The following is an 18,346-nucleotide window of genomic DNA, read 5'->3' as shown; positions in this document are numbered from 1 at the left end:
TGCAGCTATCTCAGCCAAAAAAAAACAAAAAACAATCATTTTGTTTGAAGTATATCCCAGCTGCAAACTAATGCAGCCATCGCAGAGGGACAAATTCACTGATCTCATGGCAATGCAATCCAAATGTAACCTAAATAAGATTTATTTACCTTTTATTTAGGAATAACAAAATAAGCAGTGAACTACAAGTCTGAACTTTACCCAGTGGTATAAAATCTTAATAGCAATATACTCTGAACAACGAATTCTCCGATTGTGTTACCTAGCTAACTAGAAATGCATACAGTAGATAAAATTAAACCCATCCATTAGAATGAACTTTTCCTTCAATTTCCCAATTTATACAATAAACAGCCATGATGGCATTAATAATCCTAACACTAGTGATGCACAAATGAAGCTTTACGAAGCAGTTCATATATTCTTTACTCGCCTAGATAGCACTCTTGGTTCAAGGAGGGAAAATGTAACATATTTCTACAGCACAAGCATTCATCTTTGAACCAAGAGCACCATCTAGAGAAGTAAAAAAATCTCACAAGTGCTTCATGAAGCTTCATTTTCCCATCACTACTGGCTTCCCAAGTTCATTACACCACAGTCTTTATATGTAACCATTGTAACAGACGTGCAATTTTTCTGACTCTGACTCTCACCTAGAAATAACATCTATTGGTATTTACCATCTGTTTTCCTGTCCGCTATTTTGTAAATGCAAAATGGCTTCTGCATTGCGGCACTTCACAGATCCCTCTGGTGTATTGCAACAAATTTTCTAAACCTGGCAATGGATGGTTTTCTACCTTGTAAAGTTAAAAACAATCGAAACTGATAAGTTTGAATGAACTCGCTTTCTGTTAGTGGGAGCAGCATCGTTTCACAGCTTAGATGTCAGTCTTTCACAAATCTCAAAGTCCTTGACGGCGAGGGCCGTGTCCCGGGCTAAGGGGGCGGGGAGGACAAGGGAGCAGTCGCTGTCAAAATATTTCCCGCTTATGCCTTCTGCTTCCTCTGACACGGCGCAGTAGATGGTGCTGACTGCCCCCTCCTCTGCAGACTGACGACATGGGAATGACAATGAAAGACACATGACAATCACAATTATATGTCGGACCATGGGAAAATGTACAAATTATAGTTTTTTCATGCACCAAATAGAAAAGAAAATTAAGGGAAGGTAAATACAATAAAATCACTTCCTTTTTGGCTCCCTATAAAATCCCAGCACGGGTTTCTTCAAATCGCATGAAATGAACAGTAATTTTCTATTAACTTTTTCCATTTGTTCATAAAATACATATGCAATACACATAAGATGAACATAGAATAAACAAAACAAATGAGCAAATAAATACAATGAAAAACAAACTTCAAGTGTAAGGAAAATGTCTTAATTAAAATTTATAGTTGTCTTTTCAAGAAGTACAGTGAAGTGCAAAAAAAAAAAAATCAACAGAATAGTACTGTGTCTCATTTTGGACACAGGGTGGCATCAATGCAATGACATACATGGCAGATGTTGAACTGTCATAAAATCCTTTAGTGGGCCAGATTAAACTGGATTCTAATATTTAACACCACCAATTTAAAGTTTTAGGTGTTCAAGTTTTAACCAGTAGGCAGCAGTCAAGCACAAAAAATTCCAGTCTGCTTGTTAAGAAGAAGAAGAAGAAGAAGAAGAAGAAGAAGAAGAAGAAGAAGAAGAAGAAGAAGAAGAAGAAGAAGAAGAAGAAGAAAAACAAGAAAAACGAGAATAATAAGAAAACAAAAGTTATATTGACCAAAATGGCAGCTAACAAGCAGCTCCACTGAGAAATTTACTCACGGATTATCGCCTGTAAGTGACTTTTAGGACACTATTACATGTGTGATGTACTGTAATGTAATGTTTGTGTAAACTAAATACTGTGGTTAGCATTTGTCGCTAATGCTAATCGCGATTGCTATCCGGTTAGCATAGGCAAATTTGTCAGAAAATAAATACTATGTATTTGAACAACACGTAATTAAAAAAACAAAACAAACAATGAGTAGTTATATTTACTCCAACTAAAACAGATTAAAAAATAATGGCAGAGGGGGAGTTAACTTTATTATTCAACAGAATATTCAATAGGATAACCAACCCTCTCCAATGTTGTCTGGTATTTACATTGGTTGCAATTAATTTTAATGTCTTGCTGAGAAAAAAATGTACACCCAAGTGGACACCAATGAATGGGCTTGGTCTCAAACGTTATAATTTCCAAAGGGGTGTAGATTATTATTACTTACTCACCTTGAAAAAAAAATGTCCAATAAGGTTGAAGATACAGCGAATCCTGAAGGGATAGTGCCTCATCATTCCTGTCATAACAATACCAGGGTGGACCGAGTTGGCAGTGACACCTATATGAACATGTTTCACACACACATGCAAAATTATTCAATCAAATCTTCCGTAGTAATACTGTAAATTCAACGAAATCCGAAGTAATTTGAGGCTACCTGTTCCTTGAAGCCTCCGCGCTAACTCATTTGTGCAGATGATGTTGTGCAGCTTGGTGTGGTTGTAAACGCAATCAAGGTTATACGTGACGTTTTCCCCGTGGAAATGCGAAAAGTCCACTTCACCCTTTTTATGGTTGACAGAGCTGACAGTGACTATACGTGCTGGAGCGGAACTTTTCATCAGGTCTGAAAGAAATGGGGATAGGGTAACGCATGATTACTTATCATGAACAAACTTTTTTTATGTGTGGATGTTTTCTCAGGTTTTGTAGCTCACAGTTGAGAAATAAAAATTATGGCAAAGATTCTCAACCAAGAAATAGGAGTTTGCAAATCTTACCAAGCAGCTGGTTGGTGAGAAGGAATGGCCCCAAATGATTGGTTGCAAAAGAAACGTCAAACCCATCTTTGGTAATCTGCCGGGGTAAACCTAACGGGGGGAAAAAAAAAAGAGATAAACATTAGATAGTGCTTGTACCTCCATCAAATGTGTTATTTTTTGTTTACCTGATACCGCAATGTTAACATTAAAAAAGAACCTCAAAATTACTGTAAATGGTTCCGCCATGTTGAACTTTGACGTGTTGTCATTATCTGGGTGAAATTTCAGCTCCCTAGTGTCTGCTTTCAATGCTTTCCCATTTAGTGAAATGCCATTGATGTAAAGATCAAAGGATTGTTTAAAAAGAAATACACTCAAACTGTTAGGACAAAAATATCCCAAATTCAGTAATAATAAGGGGACTGACCCAACTTTTTTAGGTAAGTCATTTAATTCCCCAAATTGTGAAACTTTTTTGACCCAACTGCTTTATAGTGTAGTTTTTAAGCAACATTTTATACAACTAGAAAAAAAGTAAAAAGGGGACTTTTTATTTTACCCCAAAATTTAGGCCATTTCTTTTCTGACCCAATATAGCTTTAATTTTTCAGTAATTCTTTTTATTTTTATTATTATTTATTTATTTTTTTAACCAAATTGTTTTCACTAAAAACAGTTAGGTCAAAAAGAACTCAAAACGGGGACCGTTTTTTTAAGTGATTCATTTTTATTCAACTTTTGACCAATTTTGACTTCAACTTTTAACATTTTGGTGTGTGCTGTGATGAATTGTAACCAGATGAAATGTATCTCACTCTGAAATTTTCAAAATAAAAGGATGGGCATTGTCCTGTTCGTTCTATAATACTGTCATTGAAAAATAAAATGCAATTTCAAAACAACATATCAGAATTTAAAACTTAGGTGTATTGTGGATATACATCAATTTAGCCCAATAAAAATTTTTTTATCATCCGTCCATCCATTATCAATTCAGATAAAACATTCTCTGGCTCAATCATAATACTGCTTAAACTACAAAACTAAACTTGAGGGCGAAGTTGATCACCTGACACGCCAGCATTATTGACGAGGAGGTGAAGAGCACTTTCCTCCTCCAGAATCTTTTTAGTAAACTCTCTGACAGACTCCATAGAAGAAAGGTCCACCTGACGCACGTGGACGTTGGCGTTTCCTGTTTTTGCTTGGATTTCTTTGGCAGCTGCTGCCCCACGGGACAAACTCCGACAAGCCAGAATGACACGGGCACCCCGGCGAGCAAAGTCCATGGCGATGAACTTTCCGATCCCTGAGAAAAAAAAAAAGCAGTTGTTTGGCGCAATCAGCATGTCATAATATGGAAAGGCTCAAAAATGAATTAGGGCAAATGAGTGTCTCAATTTTTTCCATAAAAAAAACAAAAAAAAACCCCATAAAAATATGTCTTTAGAATTGAAGGAGTTAAAAGATAGATTTAATCATAAAAGCATTCAACAATTTAGTTTGTCAGAACAGCTATTTTAACAGCAGTAAATCAATATGACCCGCCTTTGAAAAATACAAAATAAAGTTGTCTTTATACATAGTGTGATACCATCACATGCTGATGCTATCAAACAAGTCCAACTCCCAAATTCTTTCACAGCATTTCCACACCCAAAAAGGTGATAAGAATGTAGAATTCTTATTTATTGACTTTTATCTCATTTTGATGAGATAAAAATGCACATGATCAGTTTTTATTTTAAGTTTGATCAACAAAACTGAACAAAACAACAATTTGAAAATGGAAAACATATCTGAAAACTAATAAAGTACTTAAACAATTTGTATTTTTTGAACGAATCGCAAAATTTTCCATAATTATTTGTGATTAATCTCTTCTGAAAAACTGTTTTCAATTAAGTTTATAGCATAATTCATGAAGAAAAATTTTGGCTTTCATGTTAAAATCATCAAATATAAACATTTGTTTCGACTGTTGCACTAGCGTTCTTTGAGCCTTCAATACGATTTTTTTGAACAATTGCCTCAATTATGACAGGCAATATTTCTTAGTCTTCACATACTGTCGAAACAATTCTTGAACTTGGCTTTGCAAAGTGCGCAAATTTCTTATTTTTCCAATGAGTCTTTGAGCAACTTTTTAAGTCAAACTACGTAACAGGGAGTACATAGAATTGAGGTTTTTTTAATCTTCATGAAAATTAAATTAATCATCAAAGTTAACACTTGTCTCATGTGTTTGGGTTGGATGCAAAGAACTTTGTTGTCTCGTCGTTGTTGTTGTTGTTGTCTCGATGAGACAAAATGGACACCACATTGGACGGTCGGTTTGCTCGAGGATTAAGATTTTTATACCTACACTAACACAACACAGCAAATGAAGTTCTATTCACTCACTAACTTAACATGCAAAAAAAAAAAGGGAATAAAAAGTCACATTTTTTATGCTGTCAATGTAAAATAATACAAACACGGCAGCGGCGCCAACACATTAAAGACGGCGGTCTCACCAAGGCCTCGCTGCAAAAAAGCCTTTTAAGATAAATGTCATCTCACAATCGTTTGCAAAGATTTTAGCGCCCCGAGCGACCATAAGGCGAATAAGGCGACCAACCTCGTGCATTAGGCTGATATTAATCGACAAGCAAATTTACCGCCATGGCTCACGAGCTTCCTTCTGCTACCAAACATTACAGCGATCTATTACCACATCTTGATGGTATCTAACCTATTTAACTTGTTATTGCCTTAAAAAAAAACATCCGGACAAATCAATAATAATGTATTGATTTGTTGCTTCTGTAATATTAGCCTAATCCCTGTCTTTGCAGGATAATGTGTATTATGTACTCATAGTATTATGCACGGCGCTTTGAGTTTTACATCAAATGGAAATCATTTAAAGTAGACTGGGGGACTGAAATTTCACCCAGATCATGATCAGGTCAAATTTCAACATGGCACAACCACTTAGTTATCAAGTGCCATTAGTGCCAGTTAGCAGTGCCAATTTTTGGCTAGTATACGGAGAATGATGTGGAAGAAAATGACCCCAAAACGGTCAAAACACCGCACAAGGGTCAAAATCCTATACACTACTCAATATAGATATCAGGACATCTCATTAAACTAGAAGTAGTAGGGGTACATAAGATTTAACAGCATATGCGAATATATTTTTAATGCTTTAATGTAGTGAGAAGAAAGCACAACTTTCTTTTCAAAGTAAAAGCAAATCAATTGGAACATAAAACGATTTATTGCCTTCTTGTGTTACGGAGCCTCCTTTGCAAAACGTTAATGGTTGTATTGTATATAGTAGTATATTAAGTTTTATATGGATGCATTGTCATTAGTGAGACCATTTTCTGGTTTCCAAATTAAAACTTTTCAGAATCCATATTCTACCGAAATTCATATTAACTCACTCCGTCCCAAATACTTATTTTTACAATTGTATTATAATTTTTTTTTTCAGACATTCACTCCCAGGTTCTTATTTTTTCTTCCAAGTGTTTGGCTAAATGAGGGTCTAAATATTGGCTGATACAAATTAATTACTTAAGTAATTGATTACTTTGGTAATTCATTACTTAGGATAAAAAGTTATTAATGCCTTGACTTTTTGGGGGGATTTAATGCGTTAAGAATGACCTTGTTTATTTTTATGTCATCAAAATGAGATCAAATGCAATCATGAAACCCTTTATTCTTTGTCTAAAGTCAATCCAAATATGACTCTTTGAATTTAACTTATAAAACAAATGAAGTTTTCCGCAAGGTTCCAATTCATTGAGTTGCACTTCCGGGTCACGAGTACCCAAATGTCGCAAAATACGACAATAATGTTGACGATCTAGACTTAAAATTTTGCCTGTGAGAAAAAAAAATGTGCATTCACCAAACTTAGTTTACATATTAATTTTTATGCATGAAAAGCGTTATTTACATAGTTTGATTGGTTGCTATTAATTTTACAATTGTTTGATAGCATTTGATATGCTCTTGATCTTGACTTTTAAATTATTGACTTCTATCCAGCCCACGTTATAAATTCTTATATACATGAGATATTAAAGACACAGAAGCCTTGATCTACCTCAAAGATTGCATTTTTTTTTTTTTAGGAACAATGAAACGTGTTGCAAAAGCACTGAGATATCGGAGATAACACGTGACCCGAGCAGACCTGAATTGCCCCCTGTCACGATGGCCGTCTTCCCATTGAGCTGCGTGGGGCACGCTCGTGGGTCCCAGCTGCCTCTCCTCTGCATGCGCACCACCATCCACAGCAGCAGCGTGGTTACCATCCACAGCGGGTGAGCGATCACATCCAGCCAGCTCATTGTACTGCCCAACGCGCTTTTCGAGAAAAAAATAAATAAATCACAAAGCGATGAGTCCCGTAGCTGGAAATCGGTGACAATGTGAGCCAGTCCGCGGCGAGTAGGCGTAACCGCTGAACTTATGACCACGTATCCATATATGGTTACTGATTCATCAAGGCTGTCGTAATGTTTTTCCTCAGGTCTTGTTAAAGATATCGGCGCTTGTTGTGGTTGGTTTGCAAGCTTTTTGAGACATTCTCATGCCTCTCGTTGACCAGAAGTATCTTTCAGCAAGTCGCTCTTGTCTAATGTGGCACCAGTGGAACCTGTTGGGCAAAGTTTTTGTTTATTGGTTGCGTGCGTGCCACCCGACATATCGGATGTGATCATAAGATTACATTTTTATCAACTCAACTTGAAGAATATGATAGCTAGGTATGTGACTTTAGAAGAATAGTACCACTGTGAACTAGGGGCGAGAATCTTTGTCTCATGATTTGATTCGGGTTTTTGATTCTACTGTTCAATTCAGTCGGTTGCTGTTTCCAAATGATTTTTGCTTTAATCTATAGATGTGCCAAAAGAGGTCATGAAGGCAGAATGACAAATGGAGATATTAAAGTGTATTTTTTTTCACATTTATTAGGTTTTAGGCCTTTTTTCCTCAAAAATCGCTCATCTATTCTTAATTTTGACTCACTGACAGTAACTACTAGAATGAAGACGTAAGCCTCTTTATTAAAGTATTGTTAATTAACATAAGAGACTTGATTTAACTTAACTAAAACATCAAAGTACATTTACCCCAGTCTTGACACACAGCTTTTAAAAATTTATGGAAACCCCACATTGTTTAGATATTTGCCATTATGAATGTTAATGGCTAAATCGACAATTTTTTTGTGTTTACGTAAAATGTCGGACTGCGTCTGAATGCATCATGAAGTTAGCGGCTAGTGCTAACACTGGATACTTGTATGGTTTAATTACAGCGTTTCTTAGCATCCTCAATCAGCAATTATGATCTTTTAAGGGTGGTGTGGTGATGTTTTTAAAGACATGGTGTGATGGCAATACAAATGGAGTGGTGAAGCGGAGTAAGGCTAGCCGTTCGCAACCAATGCTGTTAAATTCTATTTCAAAATAAAAGTATACATAACCAATGCAGTCTATTAATTATTTGGTTTGTTAATTTGAAGTTGCAGTCCTTGGCAGTGTGGCGGAAAACTGAAGGAAGACGATTTGTTTTATGTTTTTTAATATATAAAATCAATTCTGAAGTAAATGAGAATCTTGATTCTTTTGCGAATCGATTTTTTTGGCAACTCTCTTCTCTGAACTTGTGTGCTCCTGTGCCACATTCGAAGTCCTCTAAAGTAGGCTGTACCGTGTGGAGGCAAGAACACAGTCTCCTCACCACTACAGACTAATGCTGCATTCAAAGAAGTCTGAATTTTCCAGCCTCCGAGAAGGAAAAGTGCACTCAAATGTCCCTTTGAAAAAAAGACTCCGACTTCACTCTTATCACTCTGCAGTGGCATCTTTGTTTACATTTTCTCGAACGTTTTGAGGTCAGAACAGGGACAATCCGAGTAGAATAAATCCAACTTCTCACCTTTCCAGAGAGCAGCCATCTTACGTTGCCACTGCAAAAAGTGCTTATTAAAATACTTACACAAATAATGCAAAAAAAAAGTATGGGTCCTAAAATTTGCTTGAAAGTGTGTTTACTGGATCATTTCAAAACTGTTAACAAACACCTGGAACATTCCAATGAATGAGTGAATGGATGAATGAAGTAATCAAGCGCTCAACCTGGCTGATACCGAGATGATAAAACGTTCTCAGAGAAATTGTGAAAGAAAATACAGATAACAGCATTTGAACAAACTAGTTGCACTTGTGCACTTCCCAGCTTTTATTGTTGGTGAGTTATTCGGCTGCTTTCTTGTCTTTTGAAACTGTCTAATCTAATGGACTGACTTCTGCTATGTTGCTTAATGAAGCTCCATTCTTTTGAACTAAATGCTGCTCTCTAGTGTCAACAATATCGTCACACTTATTTTCGATCAAGGGCCACGTTGACCCAAATTCATCCCTAGTATAGGGAGTCAAATAAACAACAAAGGACAATTTTAATTGTTATGCAAATAACTACAAGTGCATCTAGAGTATAAGTCACAATTATTGATGTACCGTATATTGTGTGTTGCTTCAACTCAGAAGAGCGTTTCTTAAAAATTGTGCAGTTTCAACAACATATGACAACAACTAAATGCTCTTCTGGGGTCATATAATGCAAATGAAAAGTTTCACATATATTCTAATTTAATTGCAATTTTTCTTTAAAATTCCAAACGGTGTAATGCAGGGTTGTGCCTGTAAATGAAAAAAAAAGAGTATTTTTTGTTGTTGATACAGTTTCAATACAAAGCAAATTGTAACAAAGCAAAACTACAAAGCAAGCAGTATATTTGGATTAAGATATTGACACCAAAACTTCAGGAACTTTTGAAAGACCACCGATAATTATTTTATTGCAAAGTACAGCAATAATGCCTGTCATATGTAAATACACAAACATGTCTGAAATGAGTATATTCCCAATCTAATAGTTTGTTTTAAACTGTTTAATTTTAATATTTCAGGAATGGCAATAATGTGTCTGGGTCAATTTGACCCGGGGTCAAATTATCCACATTTATCCACAAATCTTGTGATTCTTTTTTCTCCCTCCTTAGAAACAGCAATAGGACAAAGAAAGTTGCCCCCCCAAAATATATAAATGTTTCTAAAAGCAGTGTAACAAAAACACATTCACAAAAAATGTATACCAACACCACTTTTAGCAATAGTTTGAATAGGCCTAACAAAAGTCTTGGACTGAAAAACGATATTGAAAATGTACTTTTAACTTTCAAATGGACCAGTTTGACTCACAATATAACAGCAGGGTTAAATTCCAATAGTAGATAAGGACATCCTCTGAGACTTTAACCCTTTAAACAAGCTGAGTAAGTTTGAGCTCTCAAAAAATACAATTGACCATAAAATGTGATTCAGCCTCAATCAAAAACAACTTTGAAGATCCTGTAAGATTCATCTTCCTGAGGCATCAGCGAGCAAAGTTTGCTTTTTTTTTTTTTTTGCTACTTGGTGGTTAAATTCTTGCAGTTGAAAATGTAGTTAATTTGTTTTGTTAATTGACAAGTGTGTCATTCAGTGCGGCCTGTGACAATGAGGTTTATTGATATTATACTTTCATTGTATCATAAAGTGCATCTATAAAGAAAAAAAAATGCTTTGCATCATACATAACACAACACTTTATTACTTTACGCCTATGATGAGTGTTGAATTGATCAAAATTCTAACTTTTTGTGCTGCCTGCATTGAAAACAAGTCTTAAGGATGGTCTTTTTGGAGAAATCTCAAAATTGAATGTTGTCGCAAATTATTTTTTTGAGATTTAGAAAATGATAAGCAGTTAAAAAAATGACTTGTGAAAGCACAGAATTGACTAACATTATAATCTTTTTTGTTCTTTAATTTACACACAAAGGTAAAAAAAAAGCTATCGTAAAAGCTTTTGAGTCAATGTTTCAATGTAATTCCAATGCCAGATGTTTCATATACAGTAACTCTTTTTCCTCATTGGTCAAGTTGAAGCAAAGCTATTGGAGGATGCAGCTGTCTTTGTGTCAGTTAAAGCATATCCGGTGGGAGGGATGTTGTGTCAATGCTATAAAATGTGGTCCCACTTGCGATGTGTGATGAAGAGAGCAAGAGAGAGAGAGAGGGGGCAGCACATGGGAAGCGTGAAATAAGATTAGAGGACAGAGGTGCCTGTTGCAGGAGACCACCATTTGTATTAGTGGACCATGTGGGCGATGTGTTAGACTTTCAAGTCCTAATCCAAGATCTCTCTATATTTGAGTTTTTAGTTGTTTCTAAAAAAAAAAAAGTAGCCTTGCAAGACAAAGAAGCCAAATGGGAGAAATGGTAAAACTACAAGAAGAAGAACTGAAAGACTTTGCTAAGTCAGCAGATCAAGAACTCTCCTTGAGAAAAACGCGTCCCGGAAGCCGATCTTTTCGAATCAGGAGTGAAGTTGTTCGTGTGGGACTTGCAGAATGTCTTTGCACATATGTCATGATGGTAAGAATATGTGTTCATACTTTGGCAACAAAAAAATAATCAAAAAAGAAATACATCTGAGCATTGCTTGACATGAATGATTCCTGTAATCACACTTATTGTGAAACTGCCCTCTACCCCAAACACATGTTTTGTGCTCATGTGTTTGTGGTAGTGGGAGAGGATTTAACCTGAAAAAGGGTCAGGCAGTGAGTGAGCCACGTGGAGAGGGTCGCCGCAGTCACATGTGTCTGCTGTTCCAATCGATCCCGTATTTAGAAGTGCAAGAGAGACAATGTGAGCCAGGAGACAAACATACACCGCTTTCCAATGCATCACACAAGTTGGAACAACAACAACACATTTCCTCCTGCTTTGCTGCGCACCCCCATGTACTTAGAAACTCTGCTTACTTTTTAACTTCAGGGCGCATGATTTGTGGTGGCCGAGCTGCACGTTTCCTGTTCCCTGAATGAATAGCCCAGTGTCATATTTTTCCACACTTTTTGCTATGTTCAGTTGGTTTTAGGGTTTAAAGTTCAGATCTAATTGGGAGTTTATTTGGGGGGATTGTTTCAAATGTTTAACCCATAACTCATTTTTGGGTAGTTTACACATCCAGTCTATTGTTAGGACTTATATTATCAGCTGTTTTGTCTGTCACTAATGGTGTGACCTTAGCTGGGGTTTCTGCGGGTGTGAGCCAATTTAATTCATTGCTTTTTATTCATTGCAACTTCACTGTTGTAATGACCTTATCCCACTGCACTAGTTCATCTATGCAAAAATGTGATCATTATTTTTTTTAATCACATAATTTCCATACATATCTTGTGATTAGTCACAATTTAATCACATTTTCTATCAATTTTTTATTCTCTTGTTAATTAGTGTCATATTGGACAAATGTATATATAATACAAATATGGCTGCATCTTTTACTTCATTGAAACAGCAATTTCATAGTAATTTCTCATGTTATTTGATGTTAAAAGTATACTGTAATATAATAGGCGTGTGAAAAAGTTATGTTGAAGCTTTTCTATCACAAGGCAGCGTCTGTCTATATCTATCTATCTATCTATCTATCTATCTATCTATCTATCTATCTATCTATCTATCTATCTATCTATCTATCTATCTATCTATCTATCTATCTATCTATCTATCTATCTATCCATCCATCCATCCATCCATCCATCCATCCATCCATCTACCTATCTACTTACAGTACCTGCTCCCTCCCTCCAACCATACATACATACATACATACATACATACATACATATACAGTCCATACATACATACATATACATAGGTACATACTTACTCACTTTTTTCTCACTACTAGCTGAGCAAATAATGCTGTTTCAATGAATTAACGGATCAGGACATTGAATTTAAAGCATATTTACAGTCTTAATTTTACCCAAATCTACAATAATGACTTCAATGCTTTTAAATGACCCACAGAAACTCTTTTAGCCGTGTACTCCTGGTATATGTGTCCAGGTGTTTGGCCTTGGCTCTGTGGCCCAGGTTGTGACGGGACAAGGAGCCTTTGGACATTATATAAGCATCAATCTGGGCTTCGGGCTGGGTGTCGCAATCGGGATTCACGTCGGAGGGAAAGTTTCAGGTATCAAAGCTCACTCACTCTTCAATCATAAAAGAAATGCTGTCTGTGGCATAATGTGCTGTCACTTTGCCAGGCGCTCATATGAATGCAGCTGTCTCCTTCGCCATGTGTGTGTTTGGCCGCCTTGCATGGAAGATGCTCCCCCTCTATGTTTTCTCACAGCTGCTGGGATCTTTTCTTGCTGCTGGGTCAATTTATGCTGTGTATTATGGTGAGGCCACACTGTGCTGACCACTTTCTCTTTTCACAGTCCATAAATGTTCTGATTGCATATTTTATGTGCTTGCAGAGGCAATACATACCTTTTGTGGAGGGAATCTGTCTGTAACTGGTATTACGGCTACTGCCGGGATATTTGCAACCTATCCTGCCCCGTACCTTTCCTTGTTGGGGGGATTCATTGACCAGGTACGGTAAGCATAATGCTGTATTTTTGAGACAACCTCAACACACACAAAAAAAAAAATCTACCCTGTTGAACTTTTTACCTGTCGAATTCCACAAGCATTGTGCTGACTTTTATTGTGTTGTTGCCAGGTATTTGGTACAGCTATGCTTCTGCTGTGTCTGGTGGCTTTGTCTGACCAGAAAAACAAACCGGCTCCAGCAGGCAGCGAGTCTGTAATCGTGGGTCTCGTGGTGCTGGTAATTGGCATTTCTCTGGGCAGCAACAGCGGCTATGCTATCAACCCCACAAGAGACCTCGGACCCAGGCTCTTCACAGCCATTGCAGGCTGGGGCCTTGAAGTGTTCAGGTATGGAGGAATTGGACTCTGTTGATCCTCAGACTTGAATCTGTCATCTCTTCTTGATGCTTCGGTGACATTCTTGAGAAATTTTCTGTCAGGAGACAGCACAGCTGTAGCCTTACTGTAAAATTGGCAAAACAAACTAATAATCTGAGCCAATTTTAGATCGAAGAAAAATAAAACGGGACATTTTTATATTTAACCAGCCTGTGTTATGTGAGCAAATGTACAAAAACATGTGACTAGCAACTGTATATATGTATATTAAGTGTACCTTATCCAGACCATGTTGCTCAAAGTGCTTTTCCACTATGTCATATTCACTTGTATGTAGTGTACCAACTGTAAATTTCAAAATCCATCCAAGTCACATCCGTGTGCTAGCTAGCTTAGCACTAAGCTAACAGAGGAGGGTTTCTACAGACCAGCGTCTAACTTGGCAAATTTTCTTGGTGATAGCATCGTAAATAACGACAAAGGTGTTGATACACTGCTTAGATGGTCTTCATTGACTGATTAAATAAGTTTACTACAACTTCCTTTCTGACGACAAAATGCGTTGACGCATTTCAGGAAAACGGGTTCATCTGGACTAAGTTAATTCAATTACACAATCCTAGTGAAAACTGATTAGTTCCATGATCTAATGTATATGTTTTACCTGATATGCGTCATAGATTTTCCTAATAGTCAAAAGTATACAAACCAAACACAGTGACCACAAAATCGAGATAAAAAGTGAACCATGGCTTTTGAGAACTGTTCTCACCCTAATATGTCCACATGTATACATAGCACAGCACTGGAGTCAGCAACCTTTAATACTCAGTTATTTTGACCCGTCTCTCGCAGGAAAAAAAAAAAAGAGCTAAAAAAAACTTTCTGTAAAATAAGAAGGCAACACAACATGTTTTTAAGTTATCGTGGTCATTTTTATATTTGCAAAAATAATAGCTCATTAAATTATTCACAGTCAAAACAAACCAGTTCAAATGCCCTCACATACATAAAGAAGTAAAAAAAAAAATCAATGTATCGACTCATGAAAATGCACAGCTGTGAACAAAGTCATTCCAGGTCATAAAGCATCTTCAACATCATAATGGTGAAAAGAGCAAGATGTGCAAAGAAAAAGAAGCCTATTAAATAGAAGCTAAACTCAAAAAGATTTCGGTTTGAAAAACACTTTTAACTTCAATAAATGGTTCCTCGCATGTTGCTGCATAACCTTGATAACCCCGGTAATAATTTAAAATGGAGAGCAAATAAAAACTTCCAAACTTTTGACTGGTACTGACTTCCAACATCTGAAACAATTTTTTTCAATGTTATAAGAGCACCATCATCTTCATATTTACAATTACAATGGGAAAACCAACAATCAACCTGATCTGTTTTATGTTTTCTTCATCTGCACAGGGCTGGAAATAGTTGGTGGTGGGTGCCCATTGTTGCCCCCATGATTGGTGGTGTTCTGGGTGGAGGGTTCTACAAGGTCTTGGTGGAACTTCACCATCCTCCGCGCTCTGAAAATGGTGTTGGACTCATTAAAACATTGGAAAAGGAGAAAGCACAAGAAGAAAAACAAAACACTGATGCTGATATGTGCGTGTGAATGGTCTCCAACTAATAAGATGTCTGAAACATGTCAAGCTGTGTGCACATGCGTAATGGACACATTCCAAGATTGCTCTGATGAACGACCTGCGAAGAATGATGCAAACGTGGGACTTGTATGTATCTTGGTTACGCATTTATAATTTGTATCAATTGTTGAGATGCTTATCGAAACTAAGACAAATGGCACTCTCAGCTTGGGTGAATGCATACTCTTTATTATATGCAAATACTCATCATCCTGTTTACAAACAGGAGTGAGACTGTTTGGCTAAGCTAATCAGTTGAAACCCAGCATGCATTTTTTTCCCCTCTGAGAATAGACAATAGAGGTTGCAGTCTTTTGTTGATGCAAAAGTAGCTGGATTAACTTTGGAGTTACTGAGCGTTACACTAACTGTATTACAATTCTACCTCCTGTAAGAGACTAGAGTAGTAAACTTTAATAATATACTGAGAAATTGGCTTTAGCAGCCAAATTTTCAATCTTTACCATTATATTTTAGTTAAATTGACTTGTAATTTATTCATTGTTATAGTATTTCTGGAATCTTAAGTGATATTAAAATGGTAATATTTACAACTACAATCTCATGCATTGTAACATAAATATGCAAAAAGAAATTCAGTGATGTTGTTAGCAAATATAGTTTTTGCTTATTAACAAATTTGAGCGTACATCCCACATATTTAGCTAGCTTAACTCATTCGCTACCATTGACAGTGTGGGTACACTTCCGCTTATGCCCCAACGAGATGTGACAGAGCCGTAAACGAGACGTAGATACCGATGATCTTTGGTCACGTACCTCACGCTGCGTTTGTGCTGTTGGCATTCAAGCTGTTTAGTAATGAATGCTCGCGGTCGTCCCACGTTTTAAGTAATTCAATTACAAAACACGACAGATTCCCAATAAAGGTAGATGAAATGCATTTTTTTTCTTTTTAGTAACTCGTACAAATATAACAGGTAGGAGGCGGTATAACGGTAAATACCGATAAATTACAGATATAATTCGGTCTGGTCGTCATCGGCAGTTACAAGACCCACCCAGGGGTGGTTACCGCTGGTACCCACAACGCCCATAGACATCAATAATCCATTTCAACCGTGGCGGCAGAGAATGAAACACTGTCTGGGAACTGTTAAAATATGGTCAAGCAGATCTGTTTTATCGTTTCGCCACGCCGGATCTCCCACTGCTACCCGGGCTTTTGGCACTGCTCGGGAGGCTGCATGGTGCCGACGCCTTCTTCTTCGGGGTGGGCACCTTGGCTTTGGTTTTAAAAGCCTTAGTGGGATCTAACTTGTTGATGTGCGAGTCCCCAGGAGAATGCGTCAGGTTGAGTTCACCTCTGTAGGTCAGCGGCTGGTATAGTGATGCCCACTGCTGCAGACAAACATTGATTTTTTTTTAGTTTACGTCATGTATTGACCGTTGTGTTTCGATCCACAAACACTGAACTTATCATAGTGGCAAAAATAAAAAAAAGTGTACCTCAATTTATCTTGTGTATTAATTTAATTCCGATGTATCATTTATATTAAGTATTCACAAATTTGTCTTTACTACCTTGGCTTGCGGGCTGGGGCCATAAGGTGTAAAAGAATATTGCCACTCAGGCAGGCCCAGGTGAGTGATCATGAGGCGGTAGTAAGAGGAAAAGGTCACAGTTAAGAAATGCCAGCACAGCGAGCGGTCCAGAAACCAAATTTCACTCTGCTGGGCTACCACACCTGTAAAAACAAAAGAATGCAAGTGAATCAATGACGGCGGATTTTAGTTTATTTTTTTTGTCAAAAGAACCGTAAAGAACACCTGGGGTAGTGTTTTTGTATGCCAAGCAAACTTTGCCATTCCCACCACATGAATCCAACTCAAAGACGCGGCTTCGAGAATCAAAATGTGGAGGAGGATTTGCCAACCCTGCTGGATTACAAATAGGAATTTGTCGTATTTGGTGAATTGAGTTGTTGACGTTGCACTAAATGAGCATTACCACAATCATCAGAGTTCTCCTCCCAGTCGAGGTCCGCCAGTGACGGTGCATTTGGCAGGGAGAAGACAGAGGTTGGCTGGAGAAGAGGCTGCAACATTTCCACACTGTTAATTGTCATGCATCCTAATGGAACACTTTCACCTGAAGGAGGCAATAAAGAAAAAAAGAAAATATAGTTGTTTAAAACCGTAATGGTAATTCAGGACATGTAGAGTTCTGTTAATGTTTCCCCAAACTTTATTGAGCTTATGTCTATTTACATACAATACCGTTGTATAGATAGATGACAAGGGAAATTATTCATAGTAAAATTCCTACAGCACTTCTGATCACGTGGTACACTTAGGAATCATAGTTGGAATATTAAAAATACTTGCTGTCTAGTTTGACGTTCCAAGTAAGTGTAAAGCCATCTGTTGTCAGATAAAAATCTCGTAGGTCCTCTGGTAAAATGCAATTGTTTTTCTGTGGAAGTAGGAAACAGATGCTTTGTTAATTATGTGACATTTGATTATCAACAGTTGCAGTGTTTTGGAATGGAATTGCGACCTGTTCCCATGACAACAAACTCCTTTTTTCCGCTGGCGCTCTCTCTGCGAGCCGTACATCGTCAACACCTGGCATGTTTTCTGACCAAAAAAAAAAAAAAAATGTAGATGTAATAAGTGCGACAGTATTTAAAAATGTTGCTAGCTCCAGCGTCAACATAAAATACTCACCAAGGATTCGAGTGATGCCGAGTGTCAGCCTTTCAGGCACATATTTAATCGCCAGGTTCTCTTTTGTCTCATCCATTCTTTTTACGTTAAAATTGCGTTTTTATTTGGTACCAGAAAATAGCATCCCTTTCGGGTTATTATAGTCGAGCCTGTCACCAGGTACAACGTCTTCTTCGCTGAGAGTTTTTAAGATATGACAGCACTGCCACCTTCTGGTGTCACTTGACTCACACATGTATATATATCCTCTGTTAAAAAGATGTTGATCACGACAGCTATTGATTATTATAAAATTTAATGACATTTTGATAAATATCGCGTTATTGTGCAGTCTCCAT

General features: G+C 37.1%; 3 protein-coding genes across 4 annotated transcripts; 1 reads left to right on the top strand and 2 right to left on the bottom strand.

The window, feature by feature from the left end:
• Nucleotides 1-135: 135 nt before the first annotated feature.
• On the bottom strand, nucleotides 136-7,475 carry LOC148419143 (retinol dehydrogenase 12). The gene is made up of 6 exons (XM_088422602.1): nucleotides 7,008-7,475; nucleotides 3,882-4,121; nucleotides 2,831-2,920; nucleotides 2,488-2,676; nucleotides 2,279-2,388; nucleotides 136-1,057 (listed from the first exon to the last, which is right to left on the bottom strand). Exons 1-6 carry the CDS (start codon nucleotides 7,162-7,164, stop codon nucleotides 878-880), a joined length of 966 nt encoding a protein of 321 aa, XP_088278728.1. The 5' UTR covers nucleotides 7,165-7,475; the 3' UTR covers nucleotides 136-877.
• Nucleotides 7,476-10,886: 3,411 nt separating this feature from the next.
• On the top strand, nucleotides 10,887-16,792 carry aqp7 (aquaporin 7). Its single transcript, XM_088422604.1, has 6 exons — nucleotides 10,887-11,304; nucleotides 12,796-12,922; nucleotides 12,996-13,133; nucleotides 13,212-13,330; nucleotides 13,460-13,677; nucleotides 15,091-16,792. Exons 1-6 carry the CDS (start codon nucleotides 11,137-11,139, stop codon nucleotides 15,284-15,286), a joined length of 966 nt encoding a protein of 321 aa, XP_088278730.1. The 5' UTR covers nucleotides 10,887-11,136; the 3' UTR covers nucleotides 15,287-16,792.
• tpgs2 (tubulin polyglutamylase complex subunit 2) lies at nucleotides 15,486-18,200 on the bottom strand. 2 transcript variants are annotated; one of them, XM_088422605.1, is made up of 7 exons: nucleotides 18,009-18,200; nucleotides 17,839-17,918; nucleotides 17,667-17,754; nucleotides 17,290-17,430; nucleotides 17,109-17,219; nucleotides 16,863-17,026; nucleotides 15,486-16,679 (listed from the first exon to the last, which is right to left on the bottom strand). In XM_088422605.1, the coding sequence occupies exons 1-7, from the start codon at nucleotides 18,082-18,084 to the stop codon at nucleotides 16,461-16,463; spliced, it is 879 nt and encodes a 292-aa protein (XP_088278731.1). In that variant the 5' UTR covers nucleotides 18,085-18,200; the 3' UTR covers nucleotides 15,486-16,460. The 2 variants fall into 2 exon arrangements, with proteins under 2 accessions (XP_088278731.1, XP_088278732.1); XM_088422606.1 differs by having other exon boundaries at nucleotides 17,109-17,216.
• Nucleotides 18,201-18,346: the final 146 nt, after the last annotated feature.

The sequence above is a fragment of the Hippichthys cyanospilos genome, chromosome 9 (genome assembly GCF_059441005.1).
Source record: "Hippichthys cyanospilos isolate Australia breed blue-spotted pipefish chromosome 9, RoL_Hcya_1.0, whole genome shotgun sequence".
Lineage (NCBI taxonomy): Eukaryota > Metazoa > Chordata > Actinopteri > Syngnathiformes > Syngnathidae > Hippichthys > Hippichthys cyanospilos.
The sequence above is the reverse complement of the archived record's forward strand: the minus strand, read 5'-3'. Positions and strand labels throughout refer to the sequence as shown.